This window comes from Schistocerca nitens, chromosome 6 (assembly GCF_023898315.1).
Source record: "Schistocerca nitens isolate TAMUIC-IGC-003100 chromosome 6, iqSchNite1.1, whole genome shotgun sequence".
Lineage (NCBI taxonomy): Eukaryota > Metazoa > Arthropoda > Insecta > Orthoptera > Acrididae > Schistocerca > Schistocerca nitens.
Window position 1 is genome coordinate 496,742,950 of NC_064619.1, and position 20,846 is coordinate 496,763,795.

General features: G+C 40.3%; 1 protein-coding gene across 1 annotated transcript in view; it reads left to right on the forward strand.

Annotated features, from left to right (window-relative positions):
- The window catches only part of LOC126263661 (anoctamin-8), a 179,159-nt gene that overhangs the window by 31,321 nt on the left and 126,992 nt on the right, over nucleotides 1–20,846 (forward strand). Inside the window, exons 5-6 of the mRNA XM_049960770.1 lie at nucleotides 6,239–6,355; nucleotides 15,434–15,540. Of these exons, the coding sequence (XP_049816727.1) occupies nucleotides 6,239–6,355; nucleotides 15,434–15,540 (224 nt within the window). The remainder of the gene's footprint in view (nucleotides 1–6,238; nucleotides 6,356–15,433; nucleotides 15,541–20,846) is intronic.

Consider the following 20,846-nt stretch of genomic DNA (forward strand, 5'->3'; position numbering starts at 1 on the left):
GGTATCATATTTCACAGGGACCTTCTTTTGCAGTCCAATGATGAGCTGCACACCAGTTTAGAGCGGCGAGGTGTACATTTTGTCCCGCGTGTCCACTAGGGTCCGAGGGATAACCAGGTTGTCATCAGTGCCTTCATCTTGGCCTTTTGTGGGTGATACATTGCCCGAGAAGGTCGAGGTGATGGTCTACCGCTGTGACGTAAAGCCCTATATCCCTCCCCCCAATGCAGTGCTCTAAGTTCAGCCATATGTCATCCTGCTATACTTCCAGCGTCACATGTTGAGATTGCAGCCGCCCATCACATCCCAATAATCCATGTGTCCCGCCTCCTATCTGTGTCAACTGCAGAGAGCACCATTCGCCTTGCTATCCAGACTGCAGGATTCTCCAGAAAGAAAGGAAAATCATGGAGCACAAGGCCCTGGACCGACTGACCTACACTGAGGCTAAGAGAAAATTTGAATGCCTACATCCTGTATGTATGACATCTTCTTTTGCCACCGCTGCAACAGTTCTGGCACTGTCAGCTCCGCCAACCCGTCACACTTCAGAGCCGGAAGACTACACCTGCCTCCTTGACAGTGGGCGGAACTTCCGTCGCTGTTGCTCCTGCACCACCTACTTCGGGAGCAACACCCCCCACCCCCCAATCATTGGGGATGTTCATCCCTACTTCTAAAATGGAGAAGCATAAGTCTTCAGCTTCTCTCGCTAAGAAGGGGTTCCTTGGGTCACTCCCTATGTTTCTGCTGGTGGGAAAGATGACACCCACCAGTGGCTGAAGAGCTCAAAAGCAGCTGGCCATAGGGCTTCATGCTCATTCTCACTGAGCCAGTTAAGTCCTCCCAGCCAGGGAAATCCAAGGAGCACCGAGAGAAATCAAAAAAGAAAACCCCTAAGACCAAGGAAATTGTGGTGGCATCCACACCACTGCTACCTACAAGCTCTGCTTCTGAGGATATGGTGGAGATTCTGGTGTCCGCTGAGGACCTGGATCTCGCCAGACCCTCAGACACAATGGATATAGACTGCTTAGGCAAAAAGTCAGTGGCAGCAGGCGTAAACTGCTTCATTGAGTGTTCCATGCGTTCCCAGTCTCACGATGATGTCATCCTCCAGTGGAATTGCGGCAGTTTTTCCACCGCCTGGCTGAACTACAGCAACTTTTCAACTTTACACCTGCTATCTGCATTGCCCTCCAGGAAACCTGGTTCCCACCAATGCGGACCCCTGCCCTCTGTGGCTATAAGGGATGTTACAGGAACATTAGCGACTATAATTGAGTGTCTGGTGGAGTTTGCTTGTATGTCCTAAACTCAGTCTGTAGAGACACTGTGCCCCTTCAGACCCCTCTTGAAGCTGTGGCTGTCAGAATAAGGACGACGCAGAAAATAACAGTCTGCAATGTATATCTTCTTCCAGATGGTGCAGTAGCCCTGTATGTATTAGCTGCACTGATTGATTAACTCCCTAAACCTTTCTTATTTTTGGGAGATTTTAATGCCCATAACCCCTTGTGGGGTGGCACTGTGCTTATGGCGGAGGCAGAGATGTCAAAACTTTGTCTCAGTTTGATCTCTGCCTCTTATATACTGGGGCCACCACACATTTCAGTCTGGCTCATGGTAATTACTTGACCACTGTTTTATCAATTTGCAGCTCAGGACTTCTCCCATCTATCCACTGGAGAGCACATGACGACTTGTGTGGTATTGACCACTTCCCCATCTTCCTGTCACTGTCAACGGTGTCAGGCCCACGGACGCCTGCCCAGATGGGCTTTAAACAAGGCAGACTGGGAAACTTTCACCTCTGCTGTCACCGTTGAATCTCCTCCACATGGTAACATCAATGTGATGGTTGAGCAAGTGACTACAACAATTGTTTCTGCGGCAGAAAACATGATCCCTTGCTCTTTAGGGTGCGCCTGGTGTAAGGCAGTCCCTTGGTGGTTGCCGGAAGTCGCTGAAGCAATTAAGGAGCATCAGCGTGCTCTGCAGCGGCATAAGTGGCACACTTCCCTGGAGCACCTCATAGTGTTTAGATGGCACCCTGCCCGCATTCACCAAATTATCAGACGATGGAAGCCAGAGTGTTGGGAGAGATACATCTCGACCCTTTGGTGCCATGCATCACCTTCCCAAGTCTGGACAACACCCAAACGTGTTTTCGGGTACCAGTCCCTAACAGGTGTTCCCAGTGTTAACATAAATGGCATGTTATCTACCTCACAAACGCAATTGCCGAGTACTTTGCCCAAGCCTCTGCGTCAGGGAATTACCCCCCCAGCCTTTCGCACTCTCAAACAGTGACTGGAAGGGAAAATCCTCTCATTCACTACATGCCACAATGAATTCTATAATGCCCCATCCATAGAGTGGGAGCTCCTCAGTGCCCGTGCACATTGCCCCGACACAGCTCCAGGGCCTGATTGGATCCACAGCCAGATGATTAAACATCTATCATCTGACTACAAGTACATATCCTTGTCATCTTCAACCGGATCTGGTGCGATGGTGTCTTTCCATTGCAATGGCGGGAGAACGCTTTCATTCTGGTGCTCAACCCTGGTAAAAACCCACTTGATGTGGATAGCTATCGGTCCATCAGCCTCACCAACATTCTTTGTAAGCTGCTGGAACATATGGTGAGTTGGCGGTTGGGTTAGGTCCTGGAGTCATGTGGCCTACTGGCTCCATGTCAGGGTGGCTTCCACCAGGGTCGCTCTACCACTGATAATCTTGTGCCCCTCAAGTCTGCCATCCGAACAGCCTTTTTCAGACGCAGACACCTGGTTGCCATCTTTTTTGTCTTACGTAAAGCATACAACACGACCTGGCAACATCATAACCTTGCCACATTGTATGTGGGGTCTCCAGTGCCCGCTGCTGATTTTTATCCAAAACTTCCTGTTGCTCCATACTTTCAATGTCCAAGTTGGTGTCTCCCATAGTTCCATCCATATCGAGAAGAACGGAGTCCTACAGGGCTCTGTATTGAGTCTCTCTCTATTTTTATTAGCCATTAACGGTCTAGCAGCAGCTGTCGGGCCCTCCGTCTCACCTTCTCTGTATGCGGACAACTTCTGCATTTTGTACGGCTGCTCCAGTACTGGTGTTGCTGAGTGGCGCCTACAGGGAGCCATCCACAAGGCATAGTCATGGGCTCTAGCCCATGGCTTCCAGTTTTCCGCCGTGAAGACGTGTCATGCATTTCTGTCAGCGTCGTACCATTCATCCAGAATCAGCACTTTACCTTAATGACGATCCACTCACTGTAGTGGAGACACATCACTGCTTAGGTCTGGTTTTCGACGCTAGTTTAACTTGGCTTCCTCATCATCGTCAGCTTAAATGGAAGTGTTGGCAGTACTTCAGTTCCCTCTGCTGCCTGAGCAACACCAACTGGGGTGCAGATTGATCCATGCTGCTGCTGCTCTACAGAGCCCTTCTTTAATCCCGCCTTGAGTATGGGAGTGTTATTTATGGTTCAGCGTTGCGTTTGCTTGACCCTATGCACCATCGCGGAGTTCAACTAGCGACAGGAGCTTTTAGGACGAGTCCGTTGACAAGCATACTGGTGGAGCTGAGTCCCTCCATTGAAGATCAGAAGTGCACAACTGCTCGCCAGTTACATTGCACACATTCATAGCTCTCCTGAACATCCTAATTACCATCTTCATTTCCCAACCACGGCGGTTCACCACCTCCCTCCTAGGTGGCCCAGGTCAGGGCTAATGATTGCGGTTCGCATGCAATTGTTTCTGTCTAAACTGGAGTCCTTACCTGTACCATCTCTCCTCGACGTCCATTCACGTACACCTCTGTGGTGTAGCTGTAGGCTGAAGCATCGCCTGGCACTACTCCGTTAACCCTGCGGGTCTCCGCTGTCACTTCCTCTCGATTCTTGAAGTGTTCCGGGGCTCTGAAGTGGTTTACACCGACAGCTCGATGGCTGATGGTAATGTTGGTTTGTCCACAGAGGCCATATTGAATAGCATTCCTTGCCCAATGGCTGCAGTGTTTTCTCTGCCGAACTGGTGGCTCTGTCTTGTGCTCTTGAGCACATCCATTCATGTCGTTAAGTGGTGTTTGTGTGGACCCCAGGACATGTTGGCATCCTAGGCAACGAACTAGCCGACAGGCTGGCCAAACAGGCTACACGGAACCCGCTTCTGGAGATGGGCATATCTGAACCTGACCTGTGTTCTGATTTACCCCGCAGGGTTTTACAGTTTTAGAAGACGAAATTTCCTAACAGTACCCAAAATAAACTGTGTGTCATTAACGAGACTACGAATGTGTGGAAGTCTTCCATGCGGGCCTCTCGCAGGGAATCAGTTGTCCTCTGCTGGCTCCACATTGGCCATGCTTGGGTGACCCACAGTTATCTCCTGCACCGTGAACACCCACCTCATTGTCGGTGTGGTGCTCGGTTGACAGTGGCCCATATTCTGGGGCACTGTCCCACTTTGACAGCCCAGCGACAAAATCTTGGGTTACCGGACTTGTTGCTGCTCATTTTATCCGACAACGCCTCATTAGTGAGGGTGGGTTTTATCATTTGATCTAAGTTTTAGCGCGTGTCCTTTGTCCCTCTGTGTCCTCCACCCTAGTGCTTTTAGGGTGGAGGTTTTAATGTGTTGCAGAGTGGCTGGCTTTTCCTTTTTATTCTCGTGGTTGGCCAGCCACTGTAATCTGCTTTCTTGTTTTACTCCCTTCTGTTTCTAGCATCTCTCTGTTGTTAACTTTTCCTTTTAGTGTTCACTGCCTGTGCTTCTTTCTTGTGCTTTTTCCTTTCTTTCCGTTTTGTGCTATATGTCTCGTCTGTTTTATTCTCATACTTGTGGCAGTGTTTTATTAGGAACAAGGGACCAGTGATCTCGTACTTTGGTCCCTTCTCCCCTCTTTTAAGCCAACGAACCAACCAACCAATTGGGGCCCTGTGACAACGTACATTTTCATCTATAAAAATGTCATCATTATTTGGGAACATGAAGGTCATGAATGGCTGCAAATGGTATCCAAGTAGCCAAATATAACCATTTCCAGTCAATGATCGGTTCAGTTGGACCAGAGGACCCATTCTGTATCAAATAAACACAACCCACACCATTATGGAGCCACCACCAGCTTACATTGTGCCTTGTTGACAACTTGGGTCCATGGCTTCATGGGATCTGAACCACATTTGAACCCAGTCATAAGCTCCTACCAACGGAAATCAGGACTCGTATAACAAGGCCATGGTTTTGCAGCCACCTAGGCCCCAGTTGTTACGGTCAAGAGCCCAGGAGAGACTCTGTAGGTGGTGTGCTGCTAGCAAACCCACTTGCATTGGTTGTCTGCTGTCATAGCCCATTCGCATCAAATTTCGCCAAACTGTCCTGACGGATAGGTTTGTCGTATGTCCCAGATTGATTTCTGTGGTTATTTTACAGTTTTCCTTATCTGTTAGCACTGGCAACTCTACGCAAATGCCAGTGCTCTTGGTCATTAATTGAAGGCCATCAACCACTGCGTTCTGCGGGTGAGAGGTAATGCTGGAAATTTGGTATTCTTGGCACACTTTTGACTCAGTGCATCCCAGAAAAATGAATTCCCTTAAGATTTTCAAAATAGAATATCCCACACGTCTAGGTCCAAACTACCATTCCATGTTCAGAGTTTGTTAATTCCCATCATGTGGCCATAATCACATTGGAAACTATTTGATATGAATCACCCAAGTACAAATGACAGCTCCACCAATGCACTGCCCTTTTACACCTTGTGTACACGATACTACTGCCATCCTTGTATGCGCATATCGCTACTCCTGACTTTTATCACTTCAGTGTAAATCTGTTTCCGTGGATTCTCGTGTTGCCTCACTGCCTCCCTTGTTAGGGTTCTGTCCTTTCATGTAGGTACTTCATTTCCTCATAAGACATATTGCCTGAAAAGCAGCCAAACCTGGCATATTCTAAGCGTAGTATCAGTGTAGTCGCATTCCTGACTATTTTCTTTGCCTCATTGTCCTTTCAGTCTCTCACTGCTATCCCATTTCCCCACTTTTCCCCCTTCAGATAATAATTATCCTCACCCTTTGAGATTTATCTTAGATTTAACTTCAGAGTTCACATAATTAATTTGAAATGGAAGGTATTTATATTAAATATATACATCAGCAACCTTTGCTGAGGATTTAATTGCAGACAGTTACTAGTTTAAAGTAAAATTAACACTTTTTCTGCAGTGCCAAAATGCTTGTCTGCTGGAATCATCTCCCAAGTCTTCCCACTTCATGATCTTCCATCACTCCAGAAGCTACAGAAGTCATGGGTTCGTGACTTCTTTCGCAAGCAACCTTTGGGTAAGACAAAATTTGTGTCTTGTATTCTATGTCTGATTTATTCTTCTTTGCACATTATTTGAAAACTAGCAAGATTTGTGAGTTTAAATAAGCATTACTTCATGATAGGTGACTCATTAAAGTTAGTTTAGAATTATGAAAGTTTTGTTTTCTGTTGAATGCAAAATTAATTTATCTTATTGTCATCTAGGATGTAGACAGTTGTCCTATTATTACTGTTATGATAGTGGTAGAATTAACTTCCAAATAATTCATAGCAGTTCATTTGACCAGTAGATGTTGCTTTGATATGTTGTTCTCTTGTATAAATGTTTCCTACACGATTGTTTGACATGTAAATGTTTTAGAGAAGTTGAAACATTGATTGCATGGATGAGTTGAATTGGGCTGCACAGCTTGTGCAGTTTCCTGTTAATGTTAACAGAAGAATCAAAATGACAGTTATGACAGTAAGTTTGTTATATTGTATCAAATTAATCCATCTTTTATAATAGTAAGGGGAAACAACACTTTGAGTTGCAAAATTAGAAGGAGCAGAAGTAACAGTTTTCAAACAGGCTTATGTACTGGGTATAAACTCTAAGCTATCTGTGACATGGACAACCAAAGATCCATGTCTACATAGCAATAGACTGAAACTGAGCACTAAAATATGTCATACCTTTTTTAAATTAGAGCAAGCATTCACTTTTATCATTATGTTCATTAGTTCAAATATTGTAAGCTGTAAATGCTGAATAACAATTCCACATTCACCTCTAATCACTGCTGATTTCAGTAATGTTGTAAATAGTTATAATCTCTGGCATAAAGTATAGCGAAACAGTACAAAAGGAGAAAAGTATTTAGCTGGGAGAAATATTTTGTGTGCCCACTCTCTCCTAAATCACTGGAATTCAGGAGACGTGTTGGCTTACTCCACTGCTTCTATACCACTTTTACACCTTTTCCTTGCATTTTTTACTTCTATTCTAAGTGCTCAGTATTCATTATCTTTTAATATTTCAAATTTCTAACACAATCACTCCAACATTTACAGTGGTAGTGCTCTTCTTGTGTATTTACTGATTGCTAACAAACTTTTCAGCATATTGTGCCCAGTATACTCTGTTCAGTTACTACTGGCCTAACACACTAGCAGGCAAAGGTCCCGAGTTCTAATCTTGATCCGGCACACAGTTTTAATCCGCTAATAAGTTTCATATCAGCGCACACTCCACTGTAGAGTGAAAATCTTATTCTAGCAGGTTTATCTTGTTTGCTGCAGGAAACATAACAGCTTCATCATTGTTGGTTTACATGTGATATTTTTTAATGCTATGATTTTTGACAAAACAGCCAATTGGATTATTTACCAGATGTCATTAGTCTTCTTCACTATACAGCAGTTATTGCATCTTCCTGATGTTTTTCAGTTAGATAGTATTGCACAGTGCTTTGTTCTCTTTGAGAAAAACACTGTTAAATTATTGTTTCCTGCTATAGTACCTGTATTATTGATTCTATCATCATCTCTGTGTTTCACAGTTTTCTAATAGCTGTCAATGTCTGTTCTTCAGACTGCAGAAAGATAAGATATTTTATCTCCCTGTTGGCATTTCAACAAGTGTAGTGGAAACTTCAGAAAATATGATGAAAGAGTATGTTTCAGAATACAGGAATAAGGCAGAACAGCTTTTTTAGTGGGACAAATGAGTCAGTTGCTAACATGAAATTGTATGTACGACAAGACCAAAATAACAACAGACTTGTGTTCTACCACGTGGACAAAAGATAAATGCAGATAGAAAATTTAGGAAGTTAACAAGAATACATAACACACAATTTCATAAAACAGAACAAAATTATCGGTTGTTTAAGGACACTGCAATAAGTACTTGTCACTGTGACCATGGCACAGTGGTTAAAAAGGCTCATATTCAGGAGAGGTGAGTTTTCGAATTTCCACCATATTATCCACACTTCATGCATCTCAAAAATCACTTAAAGTAAATGAGACAGATTTCCTTTAAAAAGATCGTGATTATCTGCACAGTCTTTCTCCATCAGTCATCAGTTGCTAACCAAAGGGCTCCATGAATACATCCTAGCTAAAGAAAATCAGCTGTACAATATAAGCAAGCATCATGTACCAAATGCAGAATTATGATTAACACTTCTGAATTTCTGATGGAGCAATCAAAACCATACTGCATTGATATAAAAATTATAATGTTTTGACCTCTGCCTCTCCTACACTGGTGAATCCAAAAGGGAAGCTGAAAGTCAAAAGGGAATATAGACTAATAGTAAGATGCCACAGATATCAAATTGTGTGATTAAGAACAAAAGAAGAGCATGGGAAATTGCTTCACTATAATAAAATCTGTTTGGAGTGGACTATGAAGGAAGTGTTGCAAAACCAACATAGAAAATAAAAGTGATAATATCAGTGTGTTTGCTGGTTTCAGTCCACTAATTGGTTATTATAATTTATTTGTTGTAGGTATGATTTTAGCATGTGATCTGTAAAAAGAGGTTGTAGAAAGAAAATCATAATTCTCTCTAAGACCAGGCAAAGATAAAAATTTGCTTCTGTTAAGAAATCGAAAAACTCACAACAAGAAACTTGTTGGGGTGTTATTCTTTAAATTGAATTTAAACAGTGCAACAAAGATATTTGTCGTCGTGTGAATGTGAAAATTTGTCATGCAATAATGATAAATTGTCCCCAAAACATAAAAAGACTTGATGTCATCAGTTTTCGCCACCTGATCTCTCTTTGTTGTTGTCAGAAAAATTGGAAAGATACCTGAATGATCATTACATAAACAGTTGCATTCACAGAGGTTTTTAGTTTCAGTGAAGCATGCCAATGTAATGGGGAAATGCACATATCAGTTGTGTAATATTTTGTTTGTTGAATGAAACAAGGAAAAAGAGGGTGTTTATTTGAAGCCAAAGGTAAGAAAATAAAATGTGGCAACCTGTTTTGAAAAGTGGGATGAAGCTGAGCAAGGAGAGAATAAGGTAAACAAAGATAAAATGATATAAAAATGGAATATATTCAGTTGTATACTTGTAGATCTCGTGAATGTAAGCAGCATTGTGATGAAGGATTCACTGCTTGGTCGCTAAGAGGCAACCGATTTAAAACATTGAAGAAAGTAAGTGATTGATTCAATATGTATTAGTCATTATTTCAATTTCTACATTAAGAATCATCCCTCAAAATTATTTGTCCCATTCTCTGTGGCAGCCGGTTGTAATGTGCCAAGGAGTTACAGTAAACTGTAAATAGCGCACTAAAGTTATGCCATTGCTCTTCAAATTTAAGTCAGAAATCACACTAAAATAACGCCATTTCTTTTTGAATGTGAGCCAGAATTACACCATTTCTCTCTGAATGCATGCTGGTAGGCAAATAAAATGAACAAAAACATGTTTTGTAGCTCTCTCTCCTTGGTAACTAGAAACCAGTGTCAAGTGCTGAAATGTAGGTCAGCCGTGCTACAATCAACTTAGAGAAGGGACACAGCTGTCGGTTTTCAGTTGTGCATGCTGTGATGTCACATCATCCCTTCTGACAGTACGAGAGCTACATTGCTCACAGCACCAATCAGTATTTTTCTTTGAAATTGTGTACGACATATTGTGGAAGCATAGAGTATAAGGGATGTTTGAGGGACGCCTGTAGTAATAGCTCCATGGACAAAGGTTAGCTGCACTGACTGGTAATTTGTTGATCTGGGGTCGATTCCTAGTGCTACCAACATTTTTTTTTTTATTTTCTTGCAGTGTTAAACAATTAATTATAACATTTAAAGAGATTTTAACAGTTCAGTGTATGTACATAAGAGTAGGACATTAACTGCCACGATCCCCATTTGGGGACCGGATGGTGTTTTTCCCCATCAGTTGGCAGTAGTGTCTTTGATTTAATGCTGAATAGCTTATAATATTTGACAACAGTCTAACTGAAGTGAGTGACAGAGCAGAATCAAAATATTGCGTTTTGTTTCTGAATAAACCACAAATCGGATGGTAACTCGTGTATACAAATATCATAATTTTCAACTGTGTTATTTTTGCATTATTTTTATTATTTCATCAAATGATGCGATCATATTGTAAATTAGTAGGTTACAGTAGCTTACAAATGTTTCTTTGTTCATTTATTATTAGTAAAGTTTGTTTTATTACATGTTTTAAAGTGATACCCATTTGGGGATTGTGGCTGATACAATGATTGTGATTGTACGAAAGTACTTCGTATCTTATATTTTTCATTTATTTTTAGATATGGGAACCAGAAAGTTCCTCACACTAGCCGAAGTAGAAGATATGATAAATGATCCTAACTTTCTCACCAAGGATAATGATGGTGTGACAGGTATTGTAGAACTTCCCCCTGACAATTTGGATCATGTTTCCGATGCTGAAGAATTCGATTACGGCATTTTGGAACACACTTATCCTAATGATGTTCCTGGTAGGCAATTGCAGTTGCCATTGCCAATACCGATACAGAACCTCTGGCCAAAAATGATCCTAGTACTTCACGGCCCAAATGGTCAAAGAAGTTCGACTTGAAAATGGTTAAAATAGTTTCCAATTAGCAAAAAGTTCAGCCTGATTATGAAAAGACATTTGGGCATAATGACGATAAAAACAGAACTGTGGAACAAGTAACTGCTTTCAAAGGAAAATCAGTGATCGAAATTTTCAAAATGCTGTTAGACCAAGAAATAATGAATTTCACTCTCAAAGAAAGTGTCATATATTCTGCACAGAATAACAGGCATGGATTTACGTATTTGGTAGGCTGTCTTCGAAAATTTGTAGGCTTTTTATGCCATACAGGTTACCATTCTTTGCCTCAGGAGCAAATGTATTGGTGCGAAGATGAAGACTTCGACATTAGAAGTGTCAGAAAATGTTTCTCCATACACAGGTATTTAGAAATAAAGAAAAATTTGCACTTCAATGACAATTCTAAACTGACAGATAATAATTTGGCAATTGCAGATTGCAAGATATGCTCCCTCATTGACAAAATGAATCAAAATTATATGAATTTTGGTGTGATTTTCAACAAATATAACCATTGATGAGCAGATGGTCAGATATTACGGGCATCATTATTTCAAACAATTTATTTGGCATAAACCCATACAGTTTGGATTCAAACAGTGGATAATGTGTTATGCAGAAACAGGATACTGCTTTCATACAGAATTGTACACTGGAAAAAGGAATGATGACAGTGAGGTGCAAAGTTTGGGTGCATCAGATATAATGAGCAAAATATCTATGGTGAACAATCCCTATAACCACATTTTCTTTTTTGATAGTTATTTCACTAGTTTTGATCTAATGAAAACCTTAACAGACCAAAATGTAGCAGCAACAGGGACAGTTTGATCAAACCATATAAATAAATGCTCTCTCAAGTCAAATAATGAATTCAGAGAGGAACTTTGTGGAGCTGTGGATTACAGATTTGATGTCAAAAACAAAATATTCTGTGCTGTATGGAAAGAGAATAAATGTGTACGAGTCTTGTCAAACCATCAAGAAATATATCCAGAGAAGAAAGTAAGTAGATGGTCCAGATTGGAGAAAAAAAGATATGCAAGTAAAGTACCCCAGCCTCTCTGTATACATCTCTACAATAAATTCATGGGTGGAGTGGACAAACTTGACTGGTATATAAATAAATATAGAATAAAAATACGTGGAAAGAAATGGTACTTCCCATTTTCACAAACATAATTGATACTGCAGTAGTGAATGCTTATGTATTGTACTGTCATGCTAACAGCAATATACCCCTTTTAGAGTTAGGAGGCAAATAACTAGAGGCTACATACAAACACAGTCTATTTCTAATCCTAAAAGTCTTGGTAGACCATCACTGCAGAAAAAGACCCAGAAACAGTAAGAAAAAAATCCATTGGGACATTACCTAGAAAGCACCTGCAAGGAAAAACAAAGAAAATTTGTGATATGCAAGAGGAACGTAAAAAAAAAGGGGGGGGGGGGTAGAAAATGTAATGTAGGCTTACATATGGAATGTATGGAACAGTGGCATCAATAAGTTTTTTACTTACACAAATGTAAAACATGAGTTCATACGAAATGTAATTTATGTCCAAATAATCAGCAATAAACAAAACTGTAAAATATTATTGCAAATAAAATTTGTTTCCAATTATTCCCTTTTTTTTTTTTTTTTTCATGGCATCTGCCACGATCCCCATTTGGGGCTTTCTGAAAAAAACTGCTCTACTTTTGAGAAACGTATTCTGTAGATAAAAGTGGTATGTCAGGTTTAAATGTCTTACACAAATAAACAGAATTTCTCAGTAATTTTTTTTTAAATTATCAGTTAATGGGTTAATATATTCAGTTTAGTTAAATTACTATCCTTGTAAGTCGAAAGGCTATAGGTGATCATAAAAAAGTGAGTATATGAGCAGATTTAGTATAAAAGGTTCTTTTTTGAGCAGCTACCACAGCAGTGAATTTACTAAAAGAAGGTGGCATTTTCCATTTTTGCTGTGTTAATTTTATTTGTTCATGACTAGTTTGGCTTCTAGGCTATTCTCAATTGATGTGTTTCCACAATAGAAAACTATATCTTACATAATGAAATGTCAGTGTCTTTAAATTTATGTTTTCTATTTGTTTTGGTTCACAAATGTTGTCTTGCTGATTTGACAGCTTGCAAATTGCAAAGGTTTTTTAAGTTACCAATGTAAATATCAAGCTGTCAAACCAACAAGACAGCATTTCAAAACAAAACAAAACAAAAAAAAAAAAATAGAAAACTCAAATTTAATTACGCTGACATTTCATTATGTAAGCATATTTTTCTATTGCAGAACCACAAAATAACTTGAGAATGGCCTGGAAGGCAGGAATTATCGGTGAAGAAATAAAATTACACAACAAAAATGGAAAATGCCACCAGCTTTCAATATGAAAGTGTTTTCTGTAGATGGTCTGCTGAAAAGCCCTTTTTCCAGTAGATCCTAGGAGGAGAAAGTGATATTTAAAGAGTTACATAGATCTTCTCTATACATATATCTAACAGGAGGACATGGAATGAAGCATACCAGTGTGTCTCAAACTACGTGAAAAAGGAAAGGTAAAATGCTCTCTAAAAATTTACTCATAGAGTATAAGGAAATATCAAGTGATAGATCTCGTAATGGCATGGTAGCCATGTGGTTAATATCACAGACTCGCAAGTCAACAGCTGGGGATTCGTTTCCCCCAAGTTCCATCATTTTTTCTTTCATTTTATGTTATTCTTCATAATTTTAAATGATTAGGTATAAAATTTTAATATATTTAAACAGCTCAATTTATGCACACAAAATTTATGTAATCAATTTAGTTAAGATTACTATTCTTACAAATGAAAAGGCTGTGGGCCACCACATTGTAGCACACTGATAAAATTTTGCACTAGCCGCCTCTGCCCATTTTCATCTTTTCTTTACCATCAATAAAAATGTGTAGAATATTTTACAATGGAAAAAAAGTGTTGTTGTTGATTGGTACTGATTTCTGAGGCTTATCCAATACAATGGATGAAAAGGCATATCTCTGGGTAGCTTAATAATTCCTTTTCTTTGCACAATATTTCTACAGCTGACCAAATTATGTTTAATATTAATAAGAACTACCACAGCTGTATTAAAAATATTTATTATGACACAACCATTTGCATCATCAGGGGCACTGCAAACAGTCTTTACAACAATTTGTCAGAGAATTATGCTGATATCATGACTCATGAAGACTGATTGTCATATGTAATGTTTGAAGGCTCAATCTGGAACATAAAACACACACACACACACACACACACACACACACACACACACACACACACACTCTGCTGATCACCTGGCAGACGCACGATGAGCAGATATATTTGTAAAGTGCTGTAGCATACTCGTAGCTGGATTCCAAGTAGAGCATAACATTGTGACACCTAGCCACTATTTATTTATACCAGTACACAGTACACTGGGTGTAAATTTTTTTTGTCAGTTGGCATGATAACAATCTTAACAAATGTTGTTTTATGGTTACACTTGTTTTATGATGGCACTCCTCAGAGACAGCTCATTGCCTAACATGGTTCACTTGGGCATGTTTATGATATCTATTACAAACTTACTCCCTTCCCTCAACTATGCTAATTGCCTATCAGATGTATGGTAACATGCTACATTGGCATGGAATGCAGTAGACACATTTATCGAGGGCAAATATTGTCCTTGACATTACAGAATATATGCTTTATATTTGTTGATGGGAGTGAAATACATTGAGTACTTCCATAGCAGTTTACAGATTTGTTCATAGCTTGGGCCAATATGAGGTAACTATGAGATTTTCTTTTTCTTTGTTGACCTTGGTCTCTTCCACAACTGTTTGTGATTTTGGCTACAATGTTCACTTGATATGCTAATCTGAGCACTGATTCCTTTGAAGAACTCTCTGCTGATTTCTGAAATTCTTCAGCAAAGATCTATATAGTTGACATTCTGTGAACTTGTGTGGTCCAAAGTATTCAGTACAACCTCTCTTTGGGGAGCTGAAGCTCTATATGCAGTTGTTCTAAAATTATTTTAGTTGATTTATTAGCTCAGCTGTAGTGAATACAATATTGGAGCTCTGCTTATCAACAAGGTAGTTCTTGTTCACATTTTCACCAAAAATATTTATCTTTATAAACCAATGTCATTGTAACAAATAATTGAAATTCTGTCATCTCATGACAGGGTGTTAAACCCTTATCTTCCTTCCCTTAATCATAAAGTCTGTAGATATACTGCTTTAGTGGATCGTAGAAGAGTTCAGCATCAGTCATTTGATGAGTCATTAACATGACAAACGTGCTGTAACTACATACTGTGAAAGCTAGAAGAGCATTAACTGTGCTTGTAACATCTTTGTTACACCTCATATCTCCACTCCCTGCCTCACACCCCGCACTCCACCCCTTCAGATAAGACATTTATGACAATATCATTAAGACTTCAAGGCCACAGGTCTCATATGTTTCTCTTGTTGTAGATGATATCTGCAATTACTTTGGAGTAAAGATCACAATGTACTTTGCATGGCTGGGTCACTACACCACAGCCCTCATTGTGCCTGCAGTGGTGGGGTTAATTTTCTGGGTAACGTATCTCTATTATGATGCCTGTGGTATGTAGCTGCCTGTACCCCTTGTAGTGTGCTTTGTGTGTAGAAGCATGAAACATAAGTAATGTCCACTCAGGTTCATGTATCTAATAACTCATTACAGTTTGCCTGAAAGTGGTCATGTATTGCTGCAAAGTGCACATTACAGTAGTGATCTTTGCTTTGGTTGTCTATTTTCACATAAATTTTTAGTGTGACTTCTTTTTGTATTGTTTGTTATAATTCTGATTATTTTATCTAAACTTGATGTGAATCGAGATTTGTGCTGTGAGTATTGCTTGTACACTCTCCGAAAACAGTGATGTGTCAAACACCCCTAACTGAAAATATTTGACAGTACTGCGTCTGAATTGCTGAAATTTGTTATAATTGCATCTACTTTATTGGAGTGGTTGTTTCTTGTTGTTGAGTGCAGGCAAGTCTACAAACATTGGCCAGTTATCAATAGTTAAACAGCAACTAATATATTACAGTTCAGAAATTGCCAATAATTGTATTAACTAGACCTAGAATCAGCCATGGAAAACTATAATGATATATCACCATAAGACTCAGTGAGGGGATATAGTAAATAAAACATTGGACTTTCATTCTAGAGAAGCAGGGTTCAAATACTCCCATACCACCCAAATTTAGGTTTTGACTGTTTTCTTAAACTGTTTGAGATGAATGCTGGAATGGTTCTTTTGAAAATGGTATTGCTAATTTTATCTCATCTTGCTCTACCATACTTGGACTCCTCCTGACCTTGTTATTGACCCTAATATTCCTTTCTTCCTTACGTACTATAAAATTCTGTATTTTTTATTTACGAAAACAATGAAAGCAGTTCACTGTAACAGCTATTCTTAACATAATGAGCAAATGTCATGTAAGTCGTGTGTGTGTGTGTGTGTGTGTGTGTGTGTGTGTGTGTGTGTGTGTGTGTGTGTGTGTGTGGGCGCGCGCATGCGCTCTTTCATTTTTTGACAAAGGCTATGGCCGAAAATTTAATTCTGAGAGAGTTATTGTCTTTTTTACACGCCTGTCTGCAGCTCAGTGATCATATTTACAATGAGTTGCTACCTCTTCTCATTAGTATTGATTCTCAGTGTATTCGCGCAAATTATCTATTGCATGGATTGATCACCGCAGTCTCATTTTATCAACATGGTGTCTGTGACTCATGAATAGGTGGCCACACGAGTGGAATTGTGCAACAAGCCAAATAGCAGGCCATTTTTGTACGTATCTCTAATAGATGGGGCCTGCCAATCTGAAGCATGTTGTTTCCCACTAATGTGCAGGCCCTGCCTATCTGATCTAATCTCACCAATATTTCTGCCTACATCTACGTCCATACTCCGCAAGCCATCTGACGCTGTGTGGCGGAGGGTACTTTGAGTACCTCTATCGGGTCTCCCTTCTGTTCCAGTCTTGTATTTTTCATGGAAAGAAAGATTGTCAGTATGCCTCTCTCTGGGCTCTAATCTCTCTGATTTTATCCTCACGGTCTCTTCGCGAGATATACGTAGGAGGGAGCAATATACTGCTTGACTCCTCGGTGAAGATATGTTCTCGAAACTTCAACAAAAGCCCTTACCGAGCTACTGAGCGTCTCTCTTGCAGAGTCTTCCACTGGAGTTTATCTATCATCTCCATAACGCTTTCGCGATTACTAAATGATCCTGTAACGCAAGCGCGCTGCTCTCTGTTGGATCTTCTCTAGCTCTTCTATCTACCCTATCGGGTACGAATCCCACACCAGTGAGCAGTATTCAAGCAGTGGGTGAACAAGTGTACTGTAACCTACTTCCTTTATTTTTGGAATGCATTTCCTTAGGATTCTTCCAATGAATCTCAGTCTGGCATCTGCTTTCCCGACGATTAATTTTATATGGTCATTCCATCTTAAATCACTCCTAATGCCTACTCTCAGATAATTTATGGAATTAATTGCTGACCTGCTATATTGTAGCTAAATGATAAAGAATCTTTCTTTCTATGTATTCACAGTACATTAGACTTGTCTACATTGAGATTCAAGTGCCATTCCCTGCACCATGCGTCAATACGTTGCAGATCCTCCTGCATTTCAGTACAATTTTCCATTGTTACAACCTCTCGATATACTACAGCATCATCCGCAAAAAGCCTCAGTGAACTTCCGATGTTATCCACAAGGTCATTTATGTATATTGTGAATAGCAATGGTCCTACGACACTCCCCTGCGGCACACCTGAAATCACTCTTATTTCAGAAGACTTCTCTCCATTGAGAATGACACACTGCATTCTGTTGTCTAGGAACTCTTCAATCCAATCACACAATTGGTCTGATAGTCCATATGCTCTTACTTTGTTCATTAGATGACTGTGGGGGAACTGTATCGATGCCTTGCGGAAGTCAAAAAACACGGCATCTACCTGGGAAACAGTGTCTATGGTCCTCTGAGTCTCTGGGTTTCACACGATCATCTTTTCCGAAACCCATGCTGATTCCTACAGAGTAGATTTCTAGTCTCCAGAAAAGTCATTATACTCGAACATAATACGTGTTCCAAAATTCTACAACTGATCGACGTCAGAGGTATAGGTCTATAGTTCTGCACATCTGTTCGACGTCCCTTCTTGAAAGCGGGGATGACCTGTGCCCTTTTCCAGTCCTTTGGAATGCTACGCTCTTCTAGAGACCTACGGTACACCGCTACAAGAAGGGGAGCAAGTTCCTTCGCGTACTCGGTCTAAAATCGAACTGGTATCCCATCAGGTCCAGTGGCCTTTCCTCTTTTGAGTGATTTTAATTGTTTTTCTATCCCTCTGTCATCTATTTCGATATCTACCATTTTGTCATCTGTGCGACAATGTAGAGAAGGAACTACAGTGCAGTCTTCCTTTGTGAAACGGCTTTGGAAAAAGACATTTAGTATTTCAGCCTTTAGTTTGTCATCCTCTGTTTCAGTACCATTTTGGTCATAGAGTGTCTGGACTTGTTTTGATCCACCTACCGCTTTGACCAAAATTTCTTAGGATTTTCTGCCAAGTCAGTACATAGAACTTTACTTTCGAATTCAGTGAACGCTTCTCGCATAGCCCTCCTCACACTACATTTTGCATCGTGTAATTTTTGTTTGTCTCAAAGGCTTTGGCTATGTTTATGTTTGCTGTGTAGTTCCCTTTGCTTCCGCAGCAGTTTTCTAACTCGGTTGTTGTACTACGGTGGCTCTTTTCCATCTCTTACGATCTTGCTTGGCACATACACATCTAATGCATATTGTACGATTGGTTTGAACTTTGTTCACTGATCCTCAACACTATCTGTACTTGAGACAAAACTTTTGTGTTGAGCCATCAAGTACTCTGAAATCTACTTTTTGTCACTTTTGCTAAACAGAAAAATCTTCCTACCTTTTTTAATATTTCTATTTACGGCTGAAATCATCGATGCAGTAACCGCTTTATGATCGCTGATTCCCTGTTCTGCATTAACTATTTCAAATAGTTCTGGTCTGTTTGTCTCCAGAAGGTCTAATATCTGTCTGTGTGTGGCATGGTGCTGTGGATTCTCATGGTTTATCCATGGACCCAGGACTGCGGTGCCATAGGCCATGAGCGATGGATTTCAGGAACTGCGACTGTCTCACCACAAGTACATTGCATAGTGATGCATTTTATAGACATTTTATTTATTGTAGTACTTTTGGCACTTCGAAAGTAGTTTGTATATTTGAAAGTATGGACAGTAAGAAGAAGAAAATCTTGACTGTTGCTGGCGGTTTGTACGCTATGTACTAATATACACTAAGTGATCAAAAGTATTCTGACACCCCCCAAAACACATGTTTTTCACATCAGTTGCATTGTGCTGCCACCTACTGCCAGGTACTCCATATCAGCGACCTCAGTAGTCATTAGACATCGTCAGGGAGCGGAATGGGGTGCTCTGCAGAACTCATGGACTTCAAACGTGGTCAGGTGATTGGGTGTCACTTGTCGTACATCTGTACGTGAGATTTCCACACTCCTAAACATCCCTAGTTCCAGTGTTTCTGATGTGATAGTGAAGTGGAAACGTGAAGGGATACATGCAGCACATAAGGTACAGGCTGACCTCGTCTGTTGACTGACAGGGACCACCAACAGTTGAAGAGGGGACCATCACACAGGAATTCCAAACTGCATCAGTATCCTCTGCAAGTACTATGACAGTTTGGCAGTAGAGAAAAGTTGGATCTCATGGTCCAGCGGCTGCTGATAAGCCACACATCATGCCCGTAAATGCCAAATGACACTTCGCTTGTGTTAGAAGCATAAATGTTGGACGAATGAACAGTGGAAAAATGTCATGTGGAGTGACGAATCGTGGTACACAGTGTGGCGACCCGATGGCAGGGTGTGGGTATGGCGAATGCCCAGTGAACGTCATCTGCTAGTGTGTGTATGCCAACAGTAAAACTTGGAGGCGGTGGTGTTATGGTGTGGTCGTGTTTTTCATGGAGGGGCTTGTAGCCCTTGTTGTTTTGCCTGGCACTATCACAGCACAGGCCTACATTGTTGTTTTAAACACCTCCTTGCTTCCCACTGTTGACGAGCAATTATGGTATGGCGACTGCATCTTTCAACACGATCAAACACCTGTTCTTAATGCGTGGCCTGTGGCAGAGCGGTTACACAACAACAACATCCCTGTGAAGAACTGGCCTGCATAGAGTCCTGACCTGAATCCTGTAGAACACACTCCATGAAGAATGGGCTGCTATTCCCCAAGAAACCTTCCAGCTCCTGGTTGAACATATGCCTGTGAGAGTGAAAGCTGTCATCAAGGCGAAGGGTGGGCCAATACCATATTGAATTCCAGCATTACCGATGGAGAGCGCCACAAACTTGTAAGTCTTTTTCAGCCAGATGTCCTGATACTTTTTGTCACATAGTGTATATCTCAAAAGGAAAATCACACACCACCTGTAAAATAAAAGACGCAATACAGTGAGCAATAAGACAGAAACAAACATGGTAGAACCAACATTTTATTGGCGGTCACCTCTAGTGTTGGTTTACACTACTCTTCCCTGCCTTATACACTTCTTTCTTTCTTTCTTTCTTTTTTTTTTCTGAAAACAGTGAAGGTATTTTAAATCTGTCTTGCGACTGTAAGAAAATGCTTATTTTTGTCACCACATATTTTTTGTTTTATTGAAATAAAATAACAGTAGTTATAATGAAACACACATACCATTTGGCTTGCTTTCTCCATCTAGAAACAGTTCGTTACAAAAGATGTTGATGTTAGTACTTTTGGTTT